At 41.4% G+C, this 14,415-nt stretch overlaps 1 protein-coding gene across 3 annotated transcripts; it reads right to left on the bottom strand.

The window, feature by feature from the left end:
* Nucleotides 1-7,179: 7,179 nt before the first annotated feature.
* Nucleotides 7,180-13,954, bottom strand: steap3 (STEAP family member 3, metalloreductase). 3 transcript variants are annotated; one of them, XM_018696623.2, is made up of 6 exons: nucleotides 13,750-13,954; nucleotides 12,385-12,882; nucleotides 11,467-11,794; nucleotides 9,544-9,743; nucleotides 9,381-9,419; nucleotides 7,180-8,994 (listed from the first exon to the last, which is right to left on the bottom strand). In XM_018696623.2, the coding sequence occupies exons 2-6, from the start codon at nucleotides 12,871-12,873 to the stop codon at nucleotides 8,701-8,703; spliced, it is 1,350 nt and encodes a 449-aa protein (XP_018552139.1). In that variant the 5' UTR covers nucleotides 12,874-12,882; nucleotides 13,750-13,954; the 3' UTR covers nucleotides 7,180-8,700. The 3 variants fall into 3 exon arrangements, with proteins under 3 accessions (XP_018552139.1, XP_018552137.1, XP_018552138.1); XM_018696621.2 differs by having other exon boundaries at nucleotides 9,255-9,419; nucleotides 13,750-13,953; XM_018696622.2 differs by having other exon boundaries at nucleotides 9,255-9,419; nucleotides 12,385-12,879; nucleotides 13,750-13,953.
* Between the last annotated feature and the right edge of the window lie 461 nt (nucleotides 13,955-14,415).

Here is a 14,415-nt window from a genome sequence, read left to right as displayed (position 1 = left end):
AAATTCTTACCCTATTATCTGTGTGCGTCAGCAAAAATCCAAATGTTTTTTTTCCCCAGTCTATAACTATAACTAAACCCGCACTGCAGCCTTAGATTTCTGTTCATGGCTGACTGGAGTGAAACCTCGCGTGTTATTCTGCAGTGTTGAATCACCATCAAATACAGAAATGTAATATCGTACAAAATGGGAATAAGTTCTGTAACGTAAGTATGTAAGTATTTGGCAGAGGTGGAAAGAGTACTGGAATATTCTACTCAAGTAAAAGTACCATTACTTTGATTAAATTTTACTGGAGTAAAAGTAAAAGTATTTGTCTAAAAATGTACTCAAGTAAAAGTAAAAAGTACCTTGTTTAAAATTTACTCAGAGTAAAAGTTACTTGGATACTTTTTTTTTAAAACAGGGTTGGGGTTCTTTCTTGTGTAGTGCAAAAAGGACAAATCTTTGGGTTACTTAACCCTCCTGTTGTCCTCTGGGTCAAAGTGACCCGGTGGCCGACAATGTGCCTTTGTGTGTGTGCAGTAGTAGTAGTAGTAGTAGGATTTGTTGTTGTGCATGACATTCGTGATTCTGAAGGGGTTATCTTTTGTTTTTGAATAATAGTAAGAAGAAAAAAGTATATGGAATACGAAGGGCAACGGGAGGGTTAATGTAATCCCCAGTTCTTTGATAACAGAGTGAGCTGTTTCACTCTGGGAATAGCTTTGGCATGACCAACTACGAAAGCTCCAATGACACCACGTCTGTCAGTGACAGACAGGTCACAGTGTGCCTGGGGCACTCCCCTTGTATAACAACACAGTCGACCAGCCCCTCTCAAATCATTCCGTGTTCCGGTTTCTTTCCGTGTCTATGCAAGGAGGGATGTGATGGTGAAACACCTCACTCTGTTATCAAAGAACTGGGGATTATGTTAAGTAACCCAAAGGTCTTTTTCTAACGTCGTTCGATGTTTCACTATGGGAAATATAGACCACTCCCAGAGTGCATAAGCTTCCCAAGGCCATAAACATATCCAGCCTGTGAGCAATAATTACACTGACCCTGGCGTGTTCACTTCTAGCACTGCTTGTGCCAAGGACGGCCCCAAGACGTCAAGCCTGTAAAACCTCACAAAAGTGTGAGGGGTAGCCCAGCTTGCTGCAGCACAAATGTCCTGCACTGACACTCCCCTGAACAGAGCCCATGAAGTAGCCATACCCCTTGTGGCATGAGCCTTGAGACCCCTGGGGGGCTGCAAACCCCCACATTTATAGGCCAGAGAAATAGCCTACACAATCCAGTGAGACAGCCTTTGGCGAGACAGTGGCTTGCCTTTATGAGGAGTAGCCCAGGACACAAACAGCTGATCAGCTTTCCTGAACCCTGCTGTTCTACTCACATACACCTGCAGTGCCCGCACTGGACACAAAGTGTTTAGCCTCTGCTTCTCACCTGAGGAAAAAGGAGGAGGATGAAAAGTCAAAAGCTCCACAGTAGGACATCTGTAAGCTAACTCAACCACCTTAGGCACAAAAGCCGGGTTGGGTCATAAGCAGACTTTAGTGCCACCTGGGGCAAACTGCAAGCAGGAAGGGCGGATAGAAAAAGCTTGCAAGTCACTCACACACTTTGCTGTGGTTAAAGCCAAGAGCAGAACTGTTTTTAAAGAGACAAACTTCATCCCTACAGAATCCATAGGCTCAAAAGGGTGATGAGATAATGTGTCCAGCACCACTGACAGATCCCACAGTGGAACTAAGGGTATGGAAACTGGGAGCTTGCGGCGTGCACCCTTCATGAAATGACAGACCAGAGAATGTTGTCCCACCGGCTTATATCTAAAGTCCACATAGCATGCTGAGATAGCCGCTAAGTACACTTTAATTGTAAAAAGGCCATCCCCTTCTCAACCAACTCCTGCAAGAAACACAGCAGGTCAACCACTGAACACTGAAAAGGAATGATACGCCTAAAGTCACACCATTCCTCAAAAATCTGCCACTTTGCCCCATAAAGAAAGTGTAGTGTCTGACGTTCCATATATGGTTTTTACTCTCTTGGAATGCCTGAAGCTCCATGTATTTCTTTCTATTCTTTGGGTTCATGTTTAGGTTAGTAGCCATGAACATATACATATAAGGAACAGGGAGAGGGCCTTTCCTCCCTTCTCTCTGTTTCTTGGAAAAGTGAGGTCATTGAGTGAGAGCCCGATGTCTCGCTATAAATCGTAAAGACAACTAACATATATATATACCGTATTTTTTGGGCTATAAGGCGCACCGGATTATAAAGCGCAGTATCAATTAACATGTCAATTGCTGTCATTGTCCACACATAAGGTGCATCGGATTATAAGGCGCATCTGATTATAAGGCGCAATAAGCGAAACAAAACGTGTGTCAGATAAGTCGAACTTTATTCAACTAATTTACAATAACTCTCAACATTGTTCAGTTGTAGGATAACACAAAAATACAAAACCTTTGTTCAGCTGTAACACAAAAATACACTCACTTTTTTTTCAGTTCATTCCTTATCTACAAATCCATCAGCTTCATTGTCTGAGTTTAACAGTTGGGTGATTTCGGCATCAAACATGCTTGGATCCCTCTCAACATTGTTCAGTTTTAACACAAAAATACAAAACCTATCTGTAGGCCAACATATGAGACTCGCGGAGTAATACGTTATTAGCCGTAATGTGTACAACATAAAATCGGTTCGAGGTTAGTAAACACAAACAAAAGTCATACATAAGGCGCACTGGATTATAAGGTGCACTGTTGATTTTTGAGATTCTTTTTGAGGGACTGTATTTCGTCCTCTGAGAAATAGTGAACATAATCCACAGGTGCACTGCGCATGTGCACCACCTGTCCGCCCAGTGAGAGAGGTCACCTCCAGGATATGAGGAGAGATGTCTGCACCCAGTGGAGCAAGAGCTCCCCCTGTGGGTACAGTTGGGGCACGACATGGGTTTGTTTTTATTTTGTTTTGGGGAAAACATTCTGCCCTTGGCCTTGGGCCTGGCTGCGAGAATGCAAGCTTTATTTGGGAACAAAGTGAGAGTGCTTGGTGACACTGAGTTATTTGTCCCTGACTCTCCTCCTCTGAAACATGAGGGAAGAGAGGCTGGGAGAGAACACCTGGGACAGAACTCACCAGGGCCTCTGAACCATGAACTTTGGAACTCTGTTCCACTTCTCTTCTTTGTGGGAGGGGGAGAGAGAGAAGCTGTGGATGCTAGGTTGCAAGCTTCTTCTTCCCTTACCCGAGGTGGGAGGGGCAGTTTCTCGCTGCCACAGCAGCAAAGGAGTGTTTGCCCCATGGTCCTGAGTTTCCTGACCTGGACTGCTGGTTAGTCTTGTGATTGGTTGCCTGTCTCTGTGGTCTAGGACCCTCTCACAGCTGCCACTGCCGCAGCAAAGCCAGGCCTTGGTCCCTGGGGGGGGGCAGGGACCAAGGCCTGGGTAGGGGGGGACATGCTTCCTGGGTAGGCATAGGTCAAAGGCTTCACCCTCTTGCTTTTTCGGGGGGTGCTTGTTTCCCTCATCTTCTCCAGAGCTGGACCACCCCTTTGGTGGGGTCATGATCTCTGCCTTTTGTGCGTCACTCAGGCCTGAGAGGTTCAGCCGCAGAGCTCTCTCCCCTGCGACTGCAAGCCCCATCACTCGACCACAACCCTGTACTGCTCCACGTGAGATGCACAGGATGAGGTCGTTAACCACACAGATCTCATCCCAGAGAGCTGGGTTAGGTGACCCAGTGTCGAGCTGCCGGCCCATCTCCTCCAGTATTTCTGCCTGGTATGCAGACAGCAGTGTCATAGCATTCAGGGAGCACACTGATTGTGCTACATATTTATACATTCTCTGGAAAACTGAGGCAGTGACGCGTTCTGTTTTGCTAGGCAGAGAGATGCTGCTGGAGGCTGAGAGAGCGCGACAGTTATGGTGGAGGTGATAAGCCACTGAAGGCTCCACCACTGGGGGTTTGGCCAGCCCCAGTTCCCCCATCCCGTGGATCTCCAGCTTAGAGTAGCCTTTGGTGGGAAGCTTACTCTTGAATGGATTAGACCAGTACCTACTCACTTCCTTCATGCAGGCAAGCACTGCCGGCAGAAGTTGTTTCACTGGCAGCTGGACTGGAGGGGCACCCTTGCCGTCATAGAGGTCCCTTGCCGTCATAGAGGTCTTTCATAGAGGTCTTTCATAGAGGTCTTTCTCTGCCCCTTCAGCGTTCTGGGCTGCCGGCCACTGAATCCCCAACTTGGATGCAGTCTGTTTGCAGACCTCGTATAAGCTGCTATCCACTGGTGGAACAGTGTCAGACGCACTGCAGGGTCTGGACTGTGAAACTGGAAATGTGGAGTCATCCTCCTTGGTCCTAGGTCAGAGTTGGCATCACCCTCTGCCTCCTCACTGCACATTTCCCCTTCGAGGAGTGCTTCAAAAAGTGTGGTCATGTCCGGAGGCTCAGCATCCATGATGTCCAACCAGCTTGGAGCAGCTCGTGGCAGATGGGCACTGGTTGTAGCTTTCGGGGTGGCTTGACAGACTTGGGTCCTGGTTGTTGGCCACCGCCACTCTAAGCCGCCTTTCCAGTATCTTTTCTGGCACAGACTGGTGGTCTGCCAGTGATGTTTGAGCGTGTTTAGCACCCATACATGCTATGCACATTGGGTGAGGGTCCTTGCCCGAGATGGATGACATGCATGACACAGGGCACAGGCGGGATGCAGCCTCTTTATTTTTCGGTTCCGACCCTTGGCCAAGGACATGGTGACTGGAAAGAGGGAGACTGAATTAATATAAGCTGTAATAGTCACACCGCGATGCGTCAGCTTGTCGGTGATTGCGTTAGCACATGGAGTTTAGCCCTAGTTAGCCGTGTACCATTAAAGTTTACTCGCCGTGACACATTAGCAGAACTCCGGCACTCGGCTCAGCTAACAAATTAATGCTAGCCGGACCCTCGAAGGCTCACCGTAACGCATTAGCCAGAAGGTACACTGCAACACAATACCGGTACACCGGTAATCAAATACAGGGTACAGGTATAGAGAAACAGCTTGCTTAACGTGGACACTGTTTTAAGTCATTAGTGTAACCGTAAAGTTAACTTATTGCAAAGGACTTACTCAGCAAATCCTTAGATTGGCGCCTGGAAGAGCTGAGGGAGCTTGTATAGTTCTTCACGGGAAGAAAGCGAGAACCATTTGAGGGGGGTTGGTTGACTGTGCTGTTATACAGGGGGTGTGCCCCAGGCATAGTTCGACCTGTTTGTTACTGATAGATGTGGTGTCATTGGAGCTTCCGAGTTGTTCACGCCAAAGCGATTCCCATAGTGAAACACCGAATGACGTTAGAAAAAGAACTCAAACTAATTGTTTTTAATTAAAGACAAACTCTCACAAATTAAAGCTCTGACAAAATAAAATACATAGACACATAATAATGTATCAATAATGTATCATTCAGGGACCTTCAAGATGTTTTTGAGACAAAACTTTATTATTCTTTGATATCAGACTTTGTTCAAATGACAAAACATGTCAAAACAAGTCCAAACATGTCAAATGAACCACATGGCAGCTGCTATAAAACTTTTTTTTTTTTTTTTAATTGCACGTTGGTTTGCACCCGCTGACATCATATCATTTATTTTTGCTTTCTTGCTTGGGGTTTCAAGTAGTTCCATGGTCCACTTCTGTGTTGCCACAAAGTCACTGAAGGCCTTCAGCTTTGATGGGTGTTTCCACTGTTAACAAAATGTTTTCATCAGTAAATCAATGTTATGTTCATTAAACCCTGTGAATTTTAAATATATACATTCATAGATAAAAGGTTTTCTACACACATCATATCTTTTACATGTGATCCTTACATCTCTCAGAGATGCCTGAAGATATAATCATGACTATTAAAATAGTGGAAGATATGCCTATACTATAGTAAACATCATTCATATTAAATGGATAGTTCACCACTCATTCATTCACTACTACACTGACTAGATAAGTAGCCTACCTAAACAATACCATTTTGAAACAACTGTCACTTTAACATTAACATCTTTGTTCATTTTTAAGACTGTATATGAAGTTGTATCCCGATTTACATTAAAACAGGTGATAATTTTAACGGGACATCATTTCTTTCCAACATAATTTCCATATAGACCTGGCATCAAGCTAGTTGTCAGTTTATGTGGATTTAAGTTTACCTGGTCTAAAAGACCTAAACAGATTTCTGTTTATCATCAATAAATCGATGTTAAGCATTATTTTATAGCCTATTGGATATACATCTGTAAAATACACCTGATACGCTAAACTGCTATAAGCTTAACTATGAAAACCAACTAACAAGGCAACGATAACTTACCTCTACATGCTTGCGTAGGTTTGATGTAGAGTTTTTATAAGCTGCCAGTTTGGTCCCTGGGCAAACACAGCTTACACAGCATAATAAAGCTGTTGCCTTTTTTGCACTTTAAGCCGAAGTGGTCACTTAAATATGGCCAGGGGTGCACTTCATTTCCTTCGAGCTCAACTTCAGTACAATCTGAAGGTGCACTGCTGGTGCCTGACTTGCTTGTCTCCATCCTTCCTGTGATTAAACTAGTGCCAGTTCACCTCCCCTCGTCATTCACTGCCGTAGTTTGCGGTGCGCAGATTTTCCACTTTGCTTTTTTAAAAATTCAGGCCAACATTTTTTTTTTACTCAGTAACGGATGTAATTTAAAACATAGTGGAATACAATACTTCCAAAAAAACATACTTAAGTAAAAATAAAATTACAGAGTGCACAAAAAACTACTCAATTACAGTAACGTGAGTAAATGTAATTCGTTACTTTCCACCTCTGGTATTTGGCAATTACACATTCAGGGTCTATACTTCAGTACATTCAATTTGACTTTGTGTGTACTTGTCCAATTACTTTTCAACTGCTAAAGTTCAGACTGTGTGTGTGAAAAGGGCACTTAAATGTAGTATTTATTATTTTATTGAATGAATATTGAATATTACTGAATGTGCTGAAGCACAGACTGAAAACAACAGAGACTTTATTGTATATAGTTGTGAATTAGAAACATAAACAGGGCATATTACAGCTATCCTTCAGTGATTTGCAGCAGCAGCACAGTTTCCAAAATGACCAGAATTGCCCCCAAAACACAACAAAAACATAACTTGATATAGATAGGATTTATTGTAGGACTGCAGTACTGAAGCACATTTTACAGGTGTAATTCAATTGTTTTTGTGTTCCACATCGGAGATGTCATTTAAAACAGATCAGCAAAGCTTGTTTCCAAACTGCAGAAATAATTATTCCTGAACAAAAAATTACAAATGAAAAGGTTTAAAATGATATTGAGGGTGAAATGTGTATTACAGGTGATACTTTGTAACTTTTTCATAAACAAACTTCAATTCCAAGGACTGAACATCCTGACAGAAGTGACTCCTGTGTGCAATCAACCTACAAGGCCCTTTTAGTTTACACCTAAATTGTACTATTATACCTTTTTTAAGTACATAAAGTCATATGTAAATCCCCTTGAAGGAAAATTGTATTCTGTTCCCTGAGGACAGTTCATCTTAATGGCTGTGCAGAGTTCTCCACAAGATAAGGACAAAACTTTCTGTTTTTGGTTAAAATGTGTTAAAAACTTAGCATGTTTGAGGATCATGGATAAATCATTTTTCATTGTAAACTGAAAATTAAGGCAATTTATGCCTTAATTAGATATTGACAATACAGGAAACAAGATATATAGAATTGGGCAATGACAACCCATGGTCCCTGGTCACACTCAAACCAGGGTTTCAAACCACTAGGTGATCCTTAACCGCTAGGCCACCAGGGTGCTGCATTTGGTACTAATCATGGGTAAATTAGAGAATGATCATCTGGTACACTTATATTTCAACTGCTACACTAATATAAAATAACACATTTAGTAAAAACACAGCAGGTCAATAATAATTGATTAATCATTAAATAAATTTTTGATCATAAAATAACAATTATCCTTGAGACACTGTTCGAGCCTCTTGCTGATTTTCTTAGTCTTTGATGACAGTAAATTGCATTTCTTTAGACTGATGGTCAAACAAATCATTGGACAGTGTTGCCTTAGACGTTGAAAGACTGTGATGAGATTTTTTTAAATGTTGCATTATTAATTCAGAAAGTATTTGGCGGACTAACTGATAATTAAAACTGCATTTGTAGCCAAGACCAAGTGACCAAGAAATATATGCCATTTGAAGCTGGCTGATGCCAAGTGTGCACAGGCTAATCTTAAATGGCCTACGAAATGTCTAGCAGCAACTGGCCCCTGTCACTCTGCTGTCTCACTTAGGAATCCAGCAGGACATGACATCTGCTGTGAAGAGATGCCCCTTGTCTAAATTTCTAGACTTTCTAGACTGTTAATAACTAAAAAAAAAAACTTTCTAACAATAATCTTAAAAATCTTAGAATGCCAAGTCATTGCAAAAAAATTAAGGCTACGCTAGGATCATGGACAGGTTAGATCACTGCTCTGCACTCTCTCTATTTTCCCCCTCCTGTCACTGTGTGTCTCTTTTTCCAGTAATGTTCAGCTCTACCTTCTCAAAGTACAGAAGAAGTGACAGAATTTATACTGTCACAGAGAAAAAACAAAAATATGGCATGTCCAGACTTAATATCTTGAACACTAGACGTCACCAACATTTTGAGGAGGATCTGCTTCATTTGACCTTGGCTCCTGGTTATTTCGGGGCCAGTGTCTTGCACTCTCCCAACCCCTTCGGATCTTTGCCAGTCTTAATGTCAGGCATGGCAGAGCCAAGAAGAGCCGTCCGACCAGAACTATGCAGGGCAGGATGAGGGCCAGCAGGTACATTGGTGGCAGGTAATAAGGATAGGCCACAGGGAAGAAGGCGAAGTCCCAGCCGAAGAAGAGAGTGTGCATGATGGATAAAGTTAAAGCAGTATAACCAAGTCCTGACTGGAGACACAAAAAGACACCAAAACTGTCAGAGAATTCAAAAATACAGAGAAAATTTAGATAACTGGACCAAATTCATTGTTTATTGGATGAGTCTCTTGAGGTCCAGAAATCAATATCATGCAACATCAGCATTCATTTGGAGTCACAGGTGTATATTTATTTGTTGTTTCCATTTACTGTGCTCCTCCTGCTCGAATGTAAGCTTTTGTAAGTTTTGGTAGCTAGCTATGCTGTTTATCATACACTGATCTGCTGACCTGAACAAATGTAAACTCCCTCCAGTTGAAGGCATTTCCCACAGAGGGCAGAGAAGTAATAGCTAACAGAGTGAGGACTCCAAATCCAAGAATTCCACAGGACAGGTAAAGGTCAGACCTCCATACCTGCTGCCCCACTGAGGAGTTTTCAACATCAGCTTTCACCTAAAAAAAAGAGTGAAAAATGAATAAATAAATAACACACACACACACCATACATAGCTGCATTTGAGCATATATGTCTCTATGCACAGCTTACATAAATACAAATGAGTAAGAATATACTCACCTGGTGGTAAGCAGCATTGAGTAGTGTGTACCCTGCAGCCCTCCGCAGTGTCAGACACATACTGTACACAGCATGGAGGACAACGCAAAGGAAGCTTAGCAGGCCAAGCTGCTTCCGCCTGCACAGCCAGTGATCTAGCCAACGTGGAAATCTCTTATATTTGGTTCCCCTGCACAGCTGAAAAACAGCCGCCACCAGACCTAAGGAAACACAGGACTTAATGCAGTTTCATCCTGGGTGAATGAAATAAAGGTGCTCCTTTCTGCATGAGGTGGATAAATGCAAAGTTAAGCTATTAATTTGGAACTGAGGAAATGTAAATTTCCCCGCTGTGGGACTAATAAAGGTTTATCTTATCTAACAGAATGACTTCTGTTGGTAAAATGTTCATCCTAGCATGCCTCCCTGACTGATAATATTAAATTAATTATGTTTTTGAAGTATGTTTTAAAACAACAGTCAGATGTCCTTACAAACACTAAAACATGCTTGCTGTAATCATTCCTCCTGTTTCTGGTGGCCATTAAGAAATCTCTTCGAAATGCACTTTGACTCTTTGCACTTTGGCTTCAGGAGTGAGTGGATTGTACTAAAAAGACTGAAACTTTGGAAGACTACTAAAATATTTCTTGACAACTTATTTTTAAAACAAAAATTAGCCTAAAACTAAATAAGTAACATCAGTATGTCATCTGACATCTGACACAGTTACTGGATGAGACACACTTATGAACTCAATTCCTGTACTGAGAATTATACAAGGAACAGGAACAAAACAGCCAAGGCAAACTATGGAATAACATGTAGACAGCACAGTGATATTTATAGAAAGGTAATCCAATGTAACATTACCAACTAATGATGGATGTGGTTGGAACTTTAACTTACTGTTAAATATCATTTGTGCCACTATACAAAGTAAAGAGTTAGTTCCAGGATCAAAGTCTACAATCAACCATCTGCATCTTCCTTTAGATACTCACTAGAGAATCACAGAGTTTGGAAATGATTAGTGGATTTATGGGGGATAGTTTGTCTGTATTGCTGCAGAGCACTTTCACATGTGAATGAGGAAAAAGCCTTTTCCTGCCATAAAAGAACACAACACCTGTAGGCATGGTAACTGTACACAACAAAGATGGCAACACTTAAGCCTCAAAATGCTCACAAGGCATAAAAATAAAAAAAACATAATTTATATAATTTGAATGACAGTATAAACCACAAATTTGAGATATCACTGCAACTCCCTATAGTGTTAAAATTGTAATTTTCTTTTGTGTTTATTTTTAAAATTTTTGGCTACTTGGGATCACAATGCAGCAACAAACTGAACATCACAAACACATTTGACAAATTATTTGACAAATTATGCCTTTATAAAGTTGGCTAATGGGTTAGCAAAATGTTTCATACTCACATATCTAGCAGGCACAGAGCAACATTGAGATTCATTTGGAACCATGCTTGTGCCCACCTGATGAATGTAAGCCCACTACTCACTCTCCTTTTAGCTCTAATTTGGTCTCCACCAACTCCTGAGAAAAATGATTGCCACTGTTTGCCACCAGCTTGTCTCTGTGTCTGTCTGCTGTTTGATGCTGAGCAGTGATGACCATTAGATTTATCTGTGTTTTTTCACTGAAAACAGCTGCCTGTGGCTGTTGGAAACAGGGGTGGTGAGAACAGAATTGCATTATACTAAAAGAGCTAAAGGGTGCTGAGAGCCATCCCTGCAGAGATCACCCCCCTCTCACATTACAAATAGTAATGTAATTCATAACTAATATAAAAAAACTGATCAATGTAGCTTTAAAGTTTCAGTGTCATTTTCAGGTTATGGCATATTATAGCAGCTGTTATTCAGTGCCAAATGTGTTTCTGCTGTCCAATGGCCTTCTAATGTTATGCTCTGTTCAATACCTGGTAGATAGACTAGAGCCAGTGTAACCAAGGCAACCGCTGGCAGTGTCTCATTCATAGTCACTAGTGGGAGCTGGTGGAAATTGTTCTGTCCTTTATCAAGGTAGGGCAGCAGTATATGCTTCAGAGAGTTGTATCCATAGAAGAACAGGAAGAGAATGAAGGTAGTCAAAATGGGGCCTCCCCAGGAGGGGAAGAGGATGAGTGGGGCTTCCTCAATGTCTCTGGATTGGCACAGACCTCCCACATCCATGGGGCTAAAGCCCATAGAACGAGCCAGCTGGAGCACAGTGTCTTTAGAGGTGGAGCAGTCGCTGCAGATCAGGACCTGGGGGCACGGGGCAGATAAAGAAAGACTTCAGGCACAATGCATCAGTATGGAATATCTCCATTTCTCCTTATTCTTAGATCTGTCATGATGAAGACAAACTTCACTGTTTTTACACTCTGAAGCATCTGAAGCATGTTTCCAGGTGTTGCAGAGCTGGATATATGAAAAAAGTTGTGTAAAGCCTGTTGTGGCTGCAGAGGGAGCGGTGTGAAATCTGATAAATGAAGTGATGTTACACACAAGTACAATATTTTGGTCTGATTTTGATATTATATGATCAATTTTGAGTTTAAAATGACATTACAACATCATCATGCAACTACAGTACATGTGATAACCACTGGTATGATGAGTTGACATTTAATTTTGCAAATATACCAATTACACTATATACTGTAAATATACTGTACTATACCACTATATAAAGAGATCAACTCTGTCCCACATATATATATATTTATCATTATTACTGATAATTACTTGTCCTCATAACTCAGTAATAAAAAATATTTTTTTAGTTTGGTCTTGATCTGCTCAACCTGAGCTAAATGCTCTTTGCACAATCTCTGACCCCAACTGTGCCTCACCTGCCTGCTTCCATCATGAACTCCAGCCTGCAGTGCCCATGCAGAGATAACATTGAAGCCCTTCACCACCCTGCTCTCTGGGAAAAGCTCTGCAAGTTTCTCTGCATTTGACTGCTCTCCACTGTTTAGCCTGGTGGCACTGCTTACATCTACCAGCACCTTGCCGGCCAGCTGACGCCTCAGCCCCACCAGGGTGTAATAGTGCTCTGGGTAGACTGCAGCAAAAACCACCCTCTCTGCACTGTCCACTGCCTCCTTCTGCGATCGTATATCCACCCCATCAGGAAACAGACCCCTGTCAATACGGTTTGGGTTGCGACTACCCACCACCACCCTAAAACCACAGGCCACCAGCCGGATTGCAAGGGACCGGGAGAAGTCTCCAGAGCCAATGATACTGATCACAGGGCCTCCTGGGCACCGGGGCAGGGGCTCTGAGGCATCAGATGCAGCACCGGCCAACAAGGGAGTCTTCATGTCATTCTGCATGGTTGACTGCTGGGGATGAGGAGGTCTGTTAGAATTCTAACTTAACAACTGTTAGGGTACACCAAACCTATAATCAGTGTCAACATTGAGAGCGGCTGTTTGCTCAGCTTGTTTATCTGATTACTGAAGATCCAAACGTCTGATGACAAAAATTTCTCATTTGGTTTACATGGATGGTGACTGGAACATTTTGGGTTCTGTGCTTTAGACTCTCAGCACACACTGTCTCTAGTCTGAGAAGCATTCTTGATGAGTGGAGTTTTGGAGGTAAAGTTAGTGCATCTGTACATTACAGTGCAAACAACATGATTTGGCATGACGACATATTATTGTTTTGGGTGGAGGGAACGCGTTAACGATGACGTCACGAATAATCGACTTAAATTGGCTTGATTAATCGATTTCAAAAAGTAAGTAAAAATATTATTATTATTATTATTATTGTTGTTATTATTATTAGTAATAGTAGTAGTAGTATTAAAATAGACAGAATCGACAGAATCCTGGTGACTGTACTGAACAAGTATTTAGGGATAACTTTAGACTCTTTGATTTAATTTAAATCACTCAATAGCAAAGTGACTTATTTAATTAATTTATTTCTAAGGGACCGTATAAAATATTAAATAGAATGTTCCAGTGTGACGAATATTGCCAGAGTTATTCTGAAGCTTTTTAATTTGCTACTCATTACAAAAACATAACTGTTTATATGAAAACTGATATTATTAGTCGTCCACTTAGATTAAACACCATTCCTAACTCCATCAACAAAAATGAAACTGAGAACTGAGTGACACAAAGCCTAGTACAACACTTTGATTACTTAATCAATGTATCATAATACTATCAATGTATTTAAAAGGCATATCATACCTCTAGACAGCGAACGAACTGTTAATACTTTGAGGTGATTAAATCGGCGGTAAGTAAGTAGTGTAAATATATTCAGAGATGTTAAACAGAACCTAAATGTTAAACGTCGCACGTTCAGATCTGCTATCAACGATATTGTTGTTGTCCTACACTTCGAATAACACTTTCATAAACGTAGAGGGCAGGGGTCCTTGTCTGTCATGTGCCTATCACGTGTACGATATGCCCCGCCCACTGGTGCATTCAGTAACTCCTGATGAGCTCCGATTTTTAAAAAACTTTACTTTAAAATACATACAAACTAGACAGCAGTGGTGCTCGAAAGTTTCTGAGCTTCTATTACTTGTACTTCACTTGAGTATGTATATAATTTTATGCTACGTGGTACTTACGTACGTACGTAATACACTTCTCAGGGCCCCTGACTATCTGAGGAATAACACACATATTTGTATTATCTTTATCTTGTCAGTTATTGTATTCTTTAATTTTTTGTAATCATTCATTTCTATTGTATTGTTATGCAGCAGGTGCAACGTATATTGTTAAACTTACATATTTTACATAAAGGTCTGTTCAAGTCAAGTCAAGTCAAGTCAAGTCAGCTTTGGCTGAGTGACATCGTATTTATGATAAAATTAGGTGAAATTAGGGTCACGTTATTAA

The sequence above is a fragment of the Lates calcarifer genome, linkage group LG1, assembly GCF_001640805.2.
Source record: "Lates calcarifer isolate ASB-BC8 linkage group LG1, TLL_Latcal_v3, whole genome shotgun sequence".
NCBI lineage: Eukaryota > Metazoa > Chordata > Actinopteri > Centropomidae > Lates > Lates calcarifer.
This window is presented reverse-complemented; position numbering and strand designations above follow the sequence as displayed.